Raw genomic sequence first — 16,906 nt, 5'->3', positions numbered from 1 at the left:
TGAAGAAGATTTTGTTGACATATTTAAAGACACAGAGTTATCAATTATGGCTATCAGTATTCAGTATTTGTAACATTCGAGTGAGGTGAACTCCCAATGCCTGGCGTTGGAGCATTGGCTTCATAAAATTTTTGATTAGTTATTGTGCTGCTTTAGATGCAGAAGCACTTGGATGTAGGACGATCCCCTTTGGCTCGTTGCTTCTTCAGTGCTTTTTTTTTTCTTCTTTACTTTTTTCTTCACAGGTTTTCCTTCTCAATTTTAGGTCTCCATAAAGACCATGATGTTTCTCAACCTCAGGTCCTCAGCCCTCTCAAAGTTGTGTATTTCCATTGTCGTTTCCTCACAATTCCGAACCAAACGATTAAATTGTTTGATCATGGAGCTTAATCATCCTTTAGTAAGTACTTATATTTAATTTTTATCAAAGACGGGGTTTACTTTTATCCTTTCATATCATTTGGTCTCAACTCTCAAGCTTAATTAGTACTGTAGTAATCACACCAGGTCAAACTGTCAAAGTAATGCAAAAGTTGATGTTTTACATGTAAATAAATGAGATTAACTGAAGAATCTCATTTTTTCCCTGATTCTTCACGTTAATCTCCTTGATTATATAATTATGTGATATCCTTATTAAAAAAAAAAAAAAAAAAAAATTGATCTTTTTGTGTTTTCCTGGGTTGATGTAATTACACCAGGAAAAAAAAAAAAAAGCAGCTTGCAGAATATCATGCTTTTGCATCTCCATAGACAACATTTGAGATAATTTTGTCCTTCTGTATTATTTAATCAACACCATGTGACGTTGCCTTGGATATATAAATTCAGAGCATATTCTAAAAAATCCAATGTACTTCCTATATATTCCGAGAGCACAATCAGTCGGAATCAGATCATATGTAGTTATATACTGGATGTCATACGAAGTTTTTAGGGAAAAAAAAAATTAAAAAAAAATAAATAAAAAAAGATAAGATGTCATACAAAGCATATAATTTGATACAATACAGCTCTTGCTACTAAACCTAATGTTACAGTGTAAATTGGAGCAGATTTTATAGTTGTTACTCCGTATGACCATACTTCCTAGTAATTGATTAGAAAAGTAAAAAATTAGTGAGTGCGTAATCAATCATCAATTACATACTACTAAAAGCGAATCTTAAGACACACTTGTCAATGTATTATTAACAAATTTCCTGCCAAAAGTACCTTCTAAAAAAATTATTGTTACTTAAGGAAAAAAAATTATATCTAAATTATGACATAATTTGTTTTATATAAAATATAAATCATTTCCTAACAGATTAAACTATCCATTATAAGTTTATAACTATTACATGTTTTTTAAATACAGAAAATTTTGCGTGAACTTGGTACACATCAATTACATACTAGCAAGGGGAGAGCAGCTGGGGCGGCTGCCCTGGGCCCCTTGTTAAAAAGTCCAGCTTCAATACAATACAAGGCCCCAGAAAAAGATACTTCGTACTAAATAATACTATGTATATATATTTTTAAGAAAAAAGAAATAAAGAAAACAAGAAGTGTGTAATGTACAACACTACAATAGTGCCGTAGAATTCCAAAATATCAAATGACATTTTTGGTCAACGTATTTCTTCCCTAATTTTTTGCCCAAATTATTCACTTTCCTAAGTGAATTTGATTAACTAAAAAAAAAATGTCATTAATTTTAATTGTATCCCCGCTTTTGGTAATTTTATTTTTCAAAATGTATCTCATTACAATTTTCAGTTAGTTAAATTCCTTCTCTTTCTCGATTCAATTAAAGATGAAAACTAAAATAAACGGTCTTTTTACACTTCAATTTTCAACGGGAATTTATCTAATTATATATAATTCTCTTTGCATACCCATTTTTTTTTTAATGGTGCATACATGACTTTATTCTTCAAGTTCTCTTATTTGTATTAAATTATATTTTTCTTAAACCGTATAACTACTTTCATATTCAAATATTACAAAATTCGGGGAAAAAAATCTAATTGATTGGTTGGATACTTGGTTTGAATGGTTCGGCTGGTGTAATTATTTCAACGAGAGTTACGGGAATGTAATTCAATGTTTTATGAAATTTGATGTTTTTAAAAATTATTAATCATAATAAGATATGTATTTTCATTTTGCGTACCCAATTTTCTTAAAATTTTATATAGTATATGTGAATTAGGGCCCCAATTTATGTTTTTGCCCCAGGCCACCGAAATCTCAGAAACAGCCCTGCTAAAAGCGAATCTTAAGACACACTTGTCAATGTATTATTAACAAATTTCCTGCCAAAAGTACCTTCTAAAAAAATTATTGTTACTTAAGGAAAAAAAATATATCTAAATTATGACATAATTTGTTTTATATAAAATATAAATCTTTTCCTAAAAGATTAAACTATCCATTATAAGTTTATAACTATTACATATTTTTTTTAAATATAGAAAATCTTGCATGAACTTGGTCCACAATAATATTATTGTGAACTTAAGGTTTAAACACACGTAATTGACATTATATTCAACATAGTGACCCTTAATTTTAATATAGTAACCTTATTTTTAACATAATAACCATTTTTAAAATTTGTGTGACCTTTAATGTTATTATGAACTTAAAATACGACACTATATTGAATAGTAACCTAATTTTAACATACCGATCTTTATTATTCATATTGACCATTATACTAAAAATTTCATTAAAAAAATTAACCTCTTATAGCTTTTATAATGTCATACTAACTTTTATTTCAACATAATAACCTTTGTTTTAATATAGTGACCTTAATTTTTTATTAATAAAACAATCTTATTGTTTCTAATGTTAGTGGTCCACGATAAATTAGTGTGAACCAGGTTCGTTTAAGAATTTGTATTTTAAATATTTTCTCTTGCATGTTTTTATGTTTAATATACTCTATATTTTTTAATACTCAAGTCATTATATTAAAAATTTTATTATAAAATTGTCAAAAATATTTTACAAACGTGCATTGCACGGGATTTTAACCTAGTTTATACACATAATATATAACTATATAAGCTACATATACTCCATCTATCGAAGATTTAGGTGTAAGACTTTGACTTTTATGTTTTCATATGCCTAATTCAATAATTAATATCCTTTATTATAACTAAATAAAAATTATTAAAATTAACATTACGAAAAAAAGTCAAACAGTAACATTTATTAAAATACAAAAAGAGTACATTAATTAAAGACACGTATCCTACAAGTCTACCACTGAACCAACGTGATAGACATAATTAATTAATTACATAAAGCATAAGCAGTTAAGCACATAACAGTTTAACAAGTGATAATAGTCTGAGTATCAGTGCTCCGTGGTGTAACATAAGACCCAAGTACGTACGCACGATTTCCAGATTTACAGATTTCCAAATAATTGTTGGCAGATCACAAACCGACACTCACAAAGTCTTCTCATGGCAAGACTACAGCAGCTTGACGAGACTGAGGTTAAAGCGAAAGAGAAGAAGAATAGAAATCATGGATCCACTAAATTCTTTGTCTTTGTAGATTATCTTTTTCTCTTCATTTTCTTCGCCTTTCTCGTCTTCATTCTCTTCAAGTTGTTCCCTTTCTAGATTTTAATCTCTTCATTTTCTGTACTCTTTTCCTTTTCCAATTTCCAATGATTTGTTGGAATTAATGAATTCGATTTATTGATTTTACTTTCAGATTTACGATTGTTTGTTTTTATTATTCTCTCGTTTAATGCTCTTTTTAGGTTTGATCCCAACAAAAAAATGCAACTTTGATCTATTTACAATTGCTTTGGATTGATTTGGGCTTTAATTCGTCAAAATATTTTCTGGGGTTGTTGATTTCATGCTCTACATTGCGCAATTTATGCTTATAATAGTCTCACTTTGTTAGAATTTGTACCAAAATAGCTTGGGGTTTAGTTAGTTGGGTGTCTGCTAGGTGTTTGATAAAAGTCCTAAAAGAGTGAAAATGCCGAATTGGGATACTTTGGAAGATATTGGGAATGTTGGTCAAATAGCGGGTGTTCATGCGGTTGGGTTAATAGGGTTAATAGTAGATGCTGCAAATAGGGCTAGATTGCACAAGAAGAATTGCAAAAAGTTTGCTCATCACTTGAAATTAATTGGGAATTTGTTGGAGCAGCTTAAGATAACGGAGCTGAAAAAGTACCCTGAAACAAGTGAACCCTTAGAACAGTTAGAAGAAGCACTGAAAAGGGCTTATTTGTTAGTTCATAGTTGCCAGGATAAAAGTTATCTGTATCTGTTAGCAATGGGGTGGAGCATTGTGAACCAGTTTAAGCGCATTCAAGACGAGATCGATCGCTACTTGCGGATTATGCCTTTGCTGACGCTTGTTAGCAATGCTCGCTTCAAGGTAAAGATCATTCTCTTGTTGGGTCCTTTAGCTGTGTCACGATTTTGTTGCAATGCCATATGTTTCTTAATAGTTGTTTAAGCTTTTCCTGATTGCAGATGAGGATGTTATTCTTTGATTTATTGTTGATCAATAGCTCATATGCTACAAAGTTGCAAGATATTCAGTTGCTTTATATAATTTTTCTTAAGTGTTTGTTGGGGTTTCCATTGGCATTTGTTGATGTCAATGTATTGAGGATTTGAAGTGATGTAACTTTACACGATAGTTGAGATGATCCGTAAAATGCTTGACAGAAAAAATAACTGAATGATATGAGGTGGTGTAGCTTTACATGAGTTGAGAGATAAAGATAACAGAATGGTGGGCTAACTTTATCTGGGTAATACTTCGGGATGTAATATGTTTCAATTAAGGGTGTGTGTTGGGTGGGCTGTGTCCTGTGTGTCTGGTGATTCAATATATTCCTTCTTTTGATGGACAGGAAAGATTAGAACGTATCCAAAATGATCAATATGACTATACATTAGAGGAAGAGGACAGAAAGATGCAAGTAGCAATTTTGAATAAGGAACCATCAATGGCTGATACCGTGCTTCTCAAGAAGACCCTATCTTGCTCATATCCAAGCATGCGATTTGAACAAGCCCTTCTAGAAGAAAATGAGAAGCTTCAGATGGAACTGCAGCGGTCGCAGTCTTCCATGAATGTCCAACATAGTCAAGTGATTGAACACTTGATTGAGGTAACAGAAGCTGCCTCTAGGCACTCCAGAAATTTGGAGGCTAGCTATTCAAAATCTCATGATGGAAAAGCATTCTCTGGCGTTGAGACCTGCCATAAGAGTATTGGTGCTTTGTCTACCGTCAGGTAATTCAAGCCCTGTCCCAAAAGATTGATTTATGCTTAAATTTGAACTCTTATTGCGTTATCTGTCCTTTTTTCTGCATAATGTATTTACGCTAGCATGTTTTCTTGCCTGGGTAACTAGTTAAGTCTATTAGATTTATCTGTTGAGGCGTGGTCTTGTGGAGCTTGACTGTGATGTCTAGGCTAAATTTTTTTGCCCATATTTGTACAATTGGGTGCAGAAATACTTCCATACCATCTCCAGAATATGAGGTGCAATATGCCAGGGGATCAGATGATATGGAGGACTGGCACACTGACCTGCTTGACTGTTGCTCCAAGCCCAAGTTGTGTATGTTTTCTCTGTTTATATTCCTGATATTACTACTTATGTGACATTTGCATACAAATATATAGCTTTTCAATTATAATAATGAATTCGGCTATTTCACCAAATGCCATTGAGTACTTTAAAAATTCACCAAATGCCATCGGACTTTTCAGAATTCACCAAATGCCACCGAGTTTTTAAAAAATTCACCGAGTGCCATTAATGACTAACGGTAGTTAACTCCGGTAGTCATTAAGGCTAATTATGCCACGTGGTATATTCTAATTGGTTCATTTTATTATTATTTTATTTATCAAAAAAATTATAATTAAAAAAAAAAACTGAACCCCAACCACTCTTCCCACCGCACCACCGCCCCTACGCCAACCCAACCCCTTGCCTCCACCCCCACCGGCGACCAACATCGTCGGCGGCCACCCTTCCCCCAAACCCTATGCCCCCTACCATCTGCATCCACTCCCCCCCTAAACACCCATTCTCGACACCCTAATAAAACCCCAAAAACGAAATCTCCAAAATCGAAAATCAAATTTGGTTTTCGATTTTAAGCAAGGTGGTTCAAGGGTGGAGATGGGAGGGAAAGAGGTGGTTTGGGTTCGTCGAAGCAGGAGGGATAGAGTGGAGGGGGTTACGAATTTAGGGAAATCGATATTGGGGTTTAAGGTGTCGAAACCCTAGAATTCGATTTTTGGGGATTTTAATTTAGGGTTCCGGCGTGGTGGTTGAAAGGGTGGAGCTCGGAGGGGATGAACTGATATGGGTTCTCCGGCGTGGGGAGGGGGGCTTTGGTCGTCGACGGTGGTGAGGGGAGGGATTTTTGAGGGAGAAGGAGAGTTTGCGAATCGGCTGGGTGCGTTGTCGGCGCGAGCTGGCTATGCTGGGTCGTCGGCGGCGCAGTTGTTCAAGGCTGGGTCGCCGGCTCGATTGTTCAGGGTCGCCGCCGCGTGGGGACTGGTTGGAGGTGGGGATATAGGGGTGGTGGTCGGGCTAGGTCATGGTGGGTGGGTGGGTTTTTTTTTTTTTTTTTTTTTTATTATTATTTTTTTTTTATAAAGTTTTTTATTAAGTAATTAATTTACTAATTTAATAAGCAACCAATCATAAGCCACCACGTGGCATAATTAGCCTTGTTGACTAACGGAGTTAACTGCCGTTAGTCATTAATGGCATTCGGTGAATTTTTTAAAAACTCGGTGGCATTTGGTGAATTCTGAAAAGTCCGATGGCACTTAGTGAATTTTTAAAGTGCTTAGTGGCATTTAGTGAAATAGCCGTAATGAATTAGATCTGATAAACAGTATTGCAATCGAGGTTGGATGTTTTCACTTGCAATGTAGGGCATTTATTTATTGATGTTTACATTGTCAGGTTTAAAAACATTCTTCTTTCCCTGCGGAACATTTTCAAGGATTGCATCAGTGGCAAACAATAAGCACATGTGTAAGCAACACAGTTTTTGCTTTTCTATTCTCAAGTTAGGATATGATGGTATCTTAGTAATGTTAGAATATAGCTTCATAATAAATTTGGCACAGTAGGTATTATACTATCCTGTTTTTAGCAAGCTTTCCTTTGCCTGTTTAAAATGGAAATTCTGGAGATGATCACCAAAAAGCCCAATTATATTCTAGTGCTATAAATCTCGTAATCTGATATAAAATGTAAGTTTGCTGTGCCTAGAATCGTATTAGGTGTATTGTTTATTGTTATGGAAAAAAAAAAAAATCTATAATAGGTCAAGCAAGAATTTTGGTGGAGATTCACGTTTATATACACTCGAAAGTATTTAAGATTGTTTTTGACCTCTTCCATTGTCCTTAAAATGAGTCTTGTTGTGTAATTCGGAAACAAGATCTGGCTTGAACCCTGGGTGTATTTCGAGATAGAAAAATCGCGGCTATGAAAAGGAAACTCAGACTTTGAATAATAACTTTTAACTGGCACTAAGTCTCTAAGCGATTAATTTGTTTTAAAGGTGAGTCTTATCTGAAGCACCAGACCTTTCTCTGCATTCCTCATCAGTTTAGGTCGGCTACCTCAGCCTGGCTTTACAGCCTCTTCAAATTTACATGTTTCGAAATTATCCTTTGTTTTGACAATTACAATGACATTTGAAGACTATTACTTCATTCAGAGTTTCATTGCCACCTTTTTTGTTTTGGCATGTTCAAATAAAAATCATATGATTCATATCTAAAAATCAGTTTCCTTATGTATAATGGTTTCTTTCCTCTTTTTGTAATGTTTGAAAATGTAGTACAATGTTATTAGAGTTAAAGTAGAGGGACTGTTAATGAGTTTTGTCAATGATAATGGGCCATGAAATTTCTAATTTTTCCCTGACTATTCTTGTCTCTTATTGCTACAGCTTCAGGAGATGCATGCAATGAATTGACAGCATACTCGTTGGTATTGTCATGTTGTTGCTACACTTGCTGTATTAGAAAAAAGCTTCGCAAGATACTCAACGTCAAGGTCTTACTCTTTCACTAAGCCGATCAACATGTCTTTAGCCTTATGTCATAATTTCTGCTTTCTACATATTTGCTTAGCTCCAAATTGTTGTTCAGGGAGGTGCATGTGACGATTTTCTCTCACATTTATTATGTTGCTGCTGTTCTCTTGTCCAAGAATGGCGAGAAGTGGAGATTAGGGGAGTGAAAGGTGCTTTTTACTGTAGCCTAACCAGCAATAACTATGTCATTTTAGTTTTTGCGTCGCATGCTAGTAGTATTAAAATTAATCACCTCTGTTTAAACCTTGGATGTAGGTCCAATGAAGACCATGGCACACCCACCTTCAGCACAGCAGATGGAGTTCTAATGTGACTGGAAAATCCATATTAGATACTGCCTTCCAGTTACATGCTTCATGCAATATACTCCGTGAGAGCTGCTCTTTACAAAGGTTGGCTGTGCAATCATCTGAAATCCTCTTCTCTGCCACTAATCATAGAGGGGGTGGGATGGGGAGAGAGCGAGAACTTAGGCTGTTGTTTCTATTTGCACTTAGAAGTAGAAAATGAGGATATTACATGGTAGTGTTATGTAAATAGTTCAGTGCAGGAAACATAGCGCATAGTAACTATGCAAAATTGGAGTATAAACAACTCTTTTATAAGTCCAGTTTATTACTCCTCTCACTGTGATGTTTGGATTTGAATCCTTCTCTTACCCAAATTAGCATTATGTATGTAGTGCTACATCCAGGGGCAGAGAAGTAGAAGTTCCAAATTAAAAACATAAAGAATATTTGTAGTAAACCTGAGAATAGGTGTGAATTATGCTGAAAGCACAATTGCTCAACAATCTCAGGCAGTCTGTTAACTCAGCAAAACAAATCAAATCTTACAAAATTAGTAAACCCATTCAACGTGGCGAGTTAATGATCGTATAGTCCATATTTGAATACACCAGAACTTCAACTATAACGGTAGAGAGGTATATACTATTGAAAAGGCTTATGAATTAGACCCTATTCAATTTACATTAGGTTAATGTATGCCTTTTACACTTTCTATTGAAAAGGCTTATGAATTAGATCTATTCACTTCACTTTAAAAAATAAGAGTAATATTCCATGAAAATAATTTAAGTTAATTAAAAATAAATCTAAAATTTAATCCAGCTCAGTAAAAATAATTTTAATTCGGTAAAAATCAGTAACATTAAAGGAGAAATATTATACACGGAGTATTGTATTTTAGATCAACAAAATAAGGTTAAGTGAACATGTTCTTAATACAAATCCTTATCTTGGCTAAGACTTATTTAAGGAATAATGATTGAAGTCATATAGGATTTTATTTTATTACCGGCATTAGTTTACTTAATTAACTTGGGATAATATTTTCCCAAAAACAAAACAAAATAACTCGTCTTTAAAAAAAAAAAAAAAAAAAAAAAAAAAAAGGAAAGTTTACTTGCTTGGGCACCAAGAACTTTAGATGAACTAGGATTAGGAAACGTGAAACCCTTGTTCCCGTATTTTCTATAAATACTCCAAATAATCCTTATTTTCTTTCACACTCTTTCAAAGTCTAATCATATTCTCTCATACTCCAATTCTCCAAATAATCCTTTTTTTTTTTCTCTCTAATATTCTAAACTTTTCAATAGCAATGGCATCAACCTCTTCTTCAATTTCGTCCAGGAAGATAATCCTTAAGAGTTCCGATGGAGAGAAGTTTGAAGTTGACGAAAACGTTGCAATGCTTTCTCAAACCATCAAACACATGATCGAAGATCTCGACGACATCAATAGCCCGATTCCGGTGTCTATTGTTCCCGGAAAAGTACTCTCTAAGGTTATTGAATATTGCAAGAAACATGCTACCGAAGATTCCGACTCTGATGAACAACTTAAGCAATGGGATAAGGAGTACGCCAATAATATGGACTTAAACACCCTCTATAATCTCCTCCTTGTAAGTATTTTTTTTTTCTTGTTCAATAAATCTTGTTTATTAATATTTAGTACTACCTCCGTTACATATTAGTTGCAATTTTGGAATATTTTATCTCTCACAAATAATCCCCAAAGTTGCAACTAATATGTAACGGAGGTAGTATATTTTTTTTATGCATTAATATGTCCGTTTCATTAAATGTGTATACTAATGAAATTATATGTGATGATATGCAGGCTTCAAACTATATGGAGATAAAAGGTTTGTTGGAGTTATTAACACAATGTGTGGCTGACATGATTAAAGGAAAATTACCGGAGGAGATTAGGGCTCATTTTAACATCAAGAACGATTTTACACCTGAAGAAGAAGCAAACATTCGAAACGAGAATTCATGGGCATTTCAAAATTAAGTTCGATACATCGATTAGAATGTTATCATCTAATGTTTAAATTGTTTGTTGATACATTGTGATGATTCTTTTAATTTTGATTTTGTGTATGAGTAATTTTTTTTTGTTCATCATTTGCTACTCGGAAAAGTTTGTGTGGAATAAAATTATGGTTTATAGTTAAAAGGACTATTTTATTTTCCAATTAATTTGTTTGTTTTTAGACAAGATCGCAATAACATTCTTAAACAAATAATTAAGCTCTATAAAAGATCTCATCATTCACTAATGTAATGAAAAACCTTATACCTTAAGTTAAACTCAAACGTGGATGATCGACTAGTATAGTTGATTAAAGTCTTAAAAGGTAATACATTAGATCAAATCCTGCCAACGTCACTTGTCATTGCGACGGTCTTTACAACCAAAAATAGGTTAAACTCAAATCAAAATACCAAATGACAAAACAAAATAAAACCTTATCTTTTCTAGTTTTCTTACATTTTTATCTTGATAATTTGCCTATGCTTTGCTAATGCGTGGATGGGTAAAGTGTTAAAATGTTAATGTTTTTAATTTAAAGAACTATTAATCCCATCATGTTTTACTACTGTTATCTAATCTCATTTGGTTTTGTTTACATTATTCTATTTGTAGATTAGTATATAAACACAGCATAGCATAAATTCCTTTTAGAGAATGGAGTTTATTAATTTTCATATAAAAGTCTCTTTTTAATGTTAATTTCTTGACCACCTGAATAATTGTACAATACATATACTGGCTACCTCAACTTTATGGGTGCATTATGTTCAATTTCTAAAATTAAATTCATCACTAATGACAATATAGGTAGATCAGAGATGTCAAAACTACCAATTGGTTGTTGGTGTAGTGGTGATTGGGACTACACTTGGTAGGGAGGACTCGTGTTCGATCCCCCGCAGCAACAATCGGGAGGGGACTGGAACCTAACCACCCAGAACTGATCCCCGAATCTGGATTAGCCCAAAGGGTGAACCGGGTGGAACACCAAAAAAAAAAAAAAAAAAAAAAAAAAAAAAAAAAGAGATGTCAAAACTGATCTGACCCGAAAAAAAAAATCATATGTTTCAATCGAGTTGTAACTCAAAATTTGAACTAATATGATTTTAATTAACCCGACACTGGTTTGACCTGGCCTGAATTCAACCCAAAATCGATTAGACCCAACTTGAACTCAAACAAAACCGATTTGACCTGATCTAAACTTAACTCAATCCAAAATTGACTCGACAAATACCGAATTCAATATGATTTGTTTTAACCCAAAATGATATTAACCTGTCTTGATCCGATTTTAACCCTACCTGATTTTAACCCAACATGATTTCAAATCAACCATTTTAAAACTAACCATAATTTTTATTTTATTTTTTATTTATTTATTTTTTTTTGAAAGAAAAAACTAACCATAATTTTAATCCAACATGTGATTAAAATTTCAAATTAATTATAAATTTATACCCAACCTAAGAACTCTAACTAATATCTTACACAACTTGAATTAGTAATAAAGCAAACCAACAATGCTCATAGCCTCTTAAGATCGCACGGTTGAAGAGTAATAATAACCTTAAAAATGACATTATTTTGTTTCTATATCACCATTTGTGATGGCTATCATCTATCAATCTATCACTAGCTCATTACTAATCGTCTTAACACTTATGTAGGTAAGAAAAAAATCTTCGATAATTCAATTGTAATTTGGCATAAAGATAAAAAATGGTACAAGAAGTGATCAAATGAGAAAACTAATAATTTGGCACTCTTTATATTAACGTCACAATATGAAAAACGCACATGAATGACCCAATATCGACCCAATAATAAGGCCATAACTCAATAATTACTCTTTTTTGAAAATGACATAATTATTTAAATATTGAATTTAATCAACCCAACTAACATTTAGCCAAACTTGAAAAGGATTTAAATGGGAATAGACCTAATACTAATTCAACTTTATCTTAATCAAATTAAACGTAATCGAATTGAAATCTACCAAACCGGAATCAACCCACCTTAAGTTACCTTCCCCGGAACCATAAATTTGTCAAAATTATCATAATTCTCAAAATTTGTCAAAATTTAATTTGCCTTGAACCCAATTTGAAATTATCATAATCGAATATGAACCCATTTGAAATTGATCCAACACAAATCGACCGTAGCTGCACAGAACCCGAAATCAATGCGGTCCTGAGATGAATAATTAGAAGGGTAATCTTGACCTGAACATACCCAATCCGACCAAAACTCCATTCCATTATCCGTGACACCTCTACTTATGACGTGGCATTTAAGTTGACAGGTTTAATTAGGTGTAAAAATATAAAGTGAAATTCATTTTTATGTTTGAGATAAAAGTGAAAATCATAGCTAAAATCTAACTAGTTGGTCAACAATTTATTTTAATTTTTTTTTTTTTTTTTTTTTGAAATTATTTGAAACAAGTTGGTCAACAATCAAATAAGTCGATATGGAGAGAGTGAGGGATAGCTCAAGTGGTTAGAGCTTCCCTCCCGATTTCAGGAGATCATGAGATCGATTCTCACCCCGCCCTCGTGGCTCTTTAAACACCAAAAAAATACGTACATTTTTTTCCCTTTGGTTTTTGTTTTTGTTTTTTTTTAGGAAATCAATGTAGTTAATATGAAGAGAGCACAAATAATACGAAGTAATAATCTTTTACCACAATTCTTTAAACCCTAATTATTCAATTTCTACATAACCTTTTATGTATACACCTAGGAACATTCTATATGGTTACCTCTGTTTTTTTTTAGTTGACACGTATTCTTTTAAAAAAATTTATTTTTAATTGACACGTTTTCTTTTTGGGTAAGTTTTGTACCTATAAAAAATTAAAAAAATTCTATTAAAAAAATAAAAATTCTGACATTAAAAAAATTAAAAATTATCTCGTTTGGCATTGTTGCGGTTTTCAGTTTTTTGTATTTTAAAAGTGTATGATATATGTAATATAATGAATACAAAAATTAGTCAAACTTATTAAAATCATGATAATTTTGGAAACTGACAACAGAAAAGTGAAAACACCTTTTTTCTTGTTTCCTGTTTTTGGTTTTTTGTTTTTAAAAAAATTGAAAACTCAAAACAAAAAACAATGCCAAACAAGCCCTAAAAGAAAAGGAAAGTACCCGTAAAAAAAAAAAAAGAAAAAAAAAAAGAAAAGGAAAGTAAAATGTGGTACTAAACGTGAAAATAAGGGAAGTATTTATTTTCCTTTTTTGAAGGAAAAAAAAAAAGGAAAGTATACTTCAACTAGAATTTAGTCAATGTTTAAAAAAAAAAAAAAAAAAAAATCTATAAATACCAACGAAGTCTTCCCAAAGCCTCATCATTAATTCATATTCTTTCATACTCCCAACAAAAATTCTCTCTCTCTCTCTCTAAAATCTCTTAGCTTTTCTGAACCTTAAAACAGTCAACCTAATTAGGAATGGCAGCATCAACCTCTTCTTCATCTTCGAACAAGAAGGTAACCCTAAGGAGTTCCGATAAAGACACTTTCAACGTCGACGAAAAGGCAGCAATGCTTTCTCAAACCATCAAGAACATGATCGAGGACCTCGGCGACAGCACCGATCCCATCCCGCTGCATAATGTCACCTCTAAAACTCTCGCTAAGGTTATCGAGTATTGCAACAAACACGCTAATGATGATAACTCCGAATCATCTAATAATGATGAACTCAAGCAGTGGGATAAGGACTTCCTCAATGTCGACAAAGACACCCTCTTTGATCTTATTCTTGTAAGTATCTTTCTTTTACTTTGATCTATTTTCTTTATTTTTGTTGATTTGTGATTGACTTTAATTTCTTTCTTTTGTTTTTCTTTTTTTTGTTTTTAAATTTATTTTGTTGATTTAAGATATTATTAGGGCTAATTTTACGATTGATCGATCTTTTTAGGGCTTAGGTTCGGATGTGTATATTTGATTAATTATTTTATATTTGAAAGGGTTTGAGTTAATGTGTAAAATAATTTTTAGGGTTTAAGGGTTCGAAAGTATAATAATACGATTACCTTAATCTTTTCTTGTCTTTATAAAATCTAGTTAGTCTTTAATTTTTGGGCTTGAATTATTTTACAAATAAAATAAAATTGATTATATTTGTACGATTAAATTATATTAAATCTTGATTTTGGGTCTGATTGGGTCGTCCATATGAATTCAATGAGCAAATTGGAGTTCTACGAGTTCTTTGGATTTTTTTTTTAAGGCTTTAATTAAATATTAGCTAGTTTTTGTTTTGGGATTATATTAGTTAGTTATATAATTTTATCATATATGATTATCATAATTTTTAATAATATGATATCGTAATAGTTTAACACTTTGACTTCGCAATCATCGCATTAAACATTATATTGTACCAACTTTTTTTTGCTTAGATAAACTTTTTTTGCTTAGATAAACTTTTTTTTTTTCTTAGATGTATCATGTATGAGTTGTTTGTTAATATAATTTAAGGATTGTTACAACGGATAAATGTAAGTGAACATGTTGTTTATAATATATACATTTACGTGGTCAAAACAAAATTAATTATGTGTGATGATGTTATGCAGGCTGCTAATTACATGGATATTAAGAGTTTGCTGGATTTAACTTGTCAATGTGTGGCTGATATGATCAAGGGAAAGACACCCGAGGAGATAAGGAAGACCTTCCACATCAAGAACGATTTCACACCCGAAGAAGAGGAAGAAGTTCGCAGGGAGAATCAATGGGCTTTCGAGTAAAACTCAAGTAGCAATGGAAGCATAAGGAAGACAGTCATACATTTGTTTGTTTAATGTTTTAGTACTCACTATGTTTACTGCTTCTTTGAAGAACTCACTATGTTTAGGATTTTTTTTACTGCTTCATTGAATTAATTTCAAAGACCTCACTACTATTAATTGTTTACTGCTGCATTTAATCAATTTCAAGCATAAGAAGTTAATTGTATTTTTTTTTTATTTTTTGTGTTAAATTTATTGCTTGTGTATTTCAAGCATAAGAACTCACTATGTTTACTGCTAGACTAAGAATAGGGTGATTGTTATACTTGTTACAAAGTGGACTATAATCAAAATAATACTCAAAATTAAGAAAAATATAAAAATATAAAATACAATTAGCTATTAAGGATTTGGTTCTCAATGTTTTATATTGAATCTTTTATGACTTTTATTTAAGGGTGTGTTCTTTTCATTATAAGAAACAAAGTCTTAGGTTAGGTTTAATATTTATAAAGGTTCAATCAATTATCTTGCGACAAGGTTAAATCAAGTCTAGTAGGTTTTATTCGTGTTTAATTGATATTTCATATCAATCAACATTAAAGACATTAATAAAACGGTATAGCTAATAAAAGAAACTTATCAGCCAACAAGAGATACATATAAGTCAATAAGAGGAGTTATCAGCCAACAAATGATACCTATTAGCCAACAAAAGGGACATATCATCTAGCAAATGAAGCATATAAGCCAACAAGAGAAAAATATATATCAGCCAACAAAAGATACATATAAGCCAACAAGAGGAGTATATCAGCCAATACATATAAGCCAACAGAAGAAACATACAAGCCAACAAATGAAGTGTATCAGCCAACAAAAGCAACAGGTAAGCTAACAAAATAAACATATCAACCAACAAAATGTAATATACAAGCCAACAATTAAAATATATATATCAGCCAACAAAATAAACATATAAGCCAATTGAAGAAACATGTAAACCAAATTGTGTCTAATATTAGCCAACAAAAGGCAAAAAAAAAAAAAAAAAAAAAAAAAAAAAAAAAAAAAACAATCATCCAACAGAAGAAATATATTAGCCAACATCAAAAATCATATCAGTCAACTTAACACATGAAACATATAAGCCAACGAGTAAAATATATCAGCCAACCCTCCCGCACCAAACAGTTCGTGCGTCCGTACGCACGCAATATCATCTCATTGAAAAACAATGTTAAATAAAAACAACTAATATTAAATATTAATAACTATAAAATGAACCGCTAATGTTAGTAGCAATTTTATTACGACCTCCGTTTCGCATTAGTTGCAACAGTAGGTTTGGCTCATAGTTTAAGAAAATTATGGAGTAGGCTTATAGACTAATAATATAGAGTATTGTTAATAAGATATAAAAATAATAATAGATAAAAAAAAAATATTGTGGGTGAGGTTGGTAGGAAAGAGAAACAATAAAATATTTGTGAAAGTGGGGCTAGTGGAAGCAGTGGCAGATTCAGGAATTGTACTTAGGGGGTTCGAAATTCATCAAACACCCGATATCCGAATGTACGGATATAAATCGGGTATTCAAGTATAAAATAGAGTGTTCAAATAAATACCAATACACAAGTACACAATAAAATAAGTCCAAATTTCAATAAAATTACAAAATAAAATGATCAGATACAA

The 16,906-nt window shown here is 32.2% G+C and overlaps 3 protein-coding genes across 3 annotated transcripts; all 3 read left to right on the top strand.

The window, feature by feature from the left end:
• Positions 1-3,332: 3,332 nt before the first annotated feature.
• LOC145638859 (protein MID1-COMPLEMENTING ACTIVITY 1-like) lies at positions 3,333-8,750 on the top strand. Its single transcript, XM_081689907.1, has 7 exons — positions 3,333-4,407; positions 4,892-5,277; positions 5,499-5,608; positions 6,977-7,048; positions 7,977-8,083; positions 8,179-8,272; positions 8,379-8,750. Exons 1-7 carry the CDS (start codon positions 4,000-4,002, stop codon positions 8,429-8,431), a joined length of 1,230 nt encoding a protein of 409 aa, XP_081546033.1. The 5' UTR covers positions 3,333-3,999; the 3' UTR covers positions 8,432-8,750.
• Positions 8,751-9,651: 901 nt separating this feature from the next.
• Positions 9,652-10,483, top strand: LOC145640856 (SKP1-like protein 14). Its single transcript, XM_081692091.1, has 2 exons — positions 9,652-10,034; positions 10,253-10,483. Exons 1-2 carry the CDS (start codon positions 9,729-9,731, stop codon positions 10,427-10,429), a joined length of 483 nt encoding a protein of 160 aa, XP_081548217.1. The 5' UTR covers positions 9,652-9,728; the 3' UTR covers positions 10,430-10,483.
• Positions 10,484-13,875: 3,392 nt separating this feature from the next.
• On the top strand, positions 13,876-15,511 carry LOC145640855 (SKP1-like protein 1A). Its single transcript, XM_081692090.1, has 2 exons — positions 13,876-14,231; positions 15,053-15,511. Exons 1-2 carry the CDS (start codon positions 13,917-13,919, stop codon positions 15,224-15,226), a joined length of 489 nt encoding a protein of 162 aa, XP_081548216.1. The 5' UTR covers positions 13,876-13,916; the 3' UTR covers positions 15,227-15,511.
• The last annotated feature ends 1,395 nt before the right edge of the window (positions 15,512-16,906 follow it).

This window comes from Chenopodium album, chromosome 7, assembly GCF_948465745.1.
Source record: "Chenopodium album chromosome 7, dcCheAlbu1.1, whole genome shotgun sequence".
In the NCBI taxonomy this organism is placed as follows: domain Eukaryota; kingdom Viridiplantae; phylum Streptophyta; class Magnoliopsida; order Caryophyllales; family Amaranthaceae; genus Chenopodium; species Chenopodium album.
This window is presented reverse-complemented; position numbering and strand designations above follow the sequence as displayed.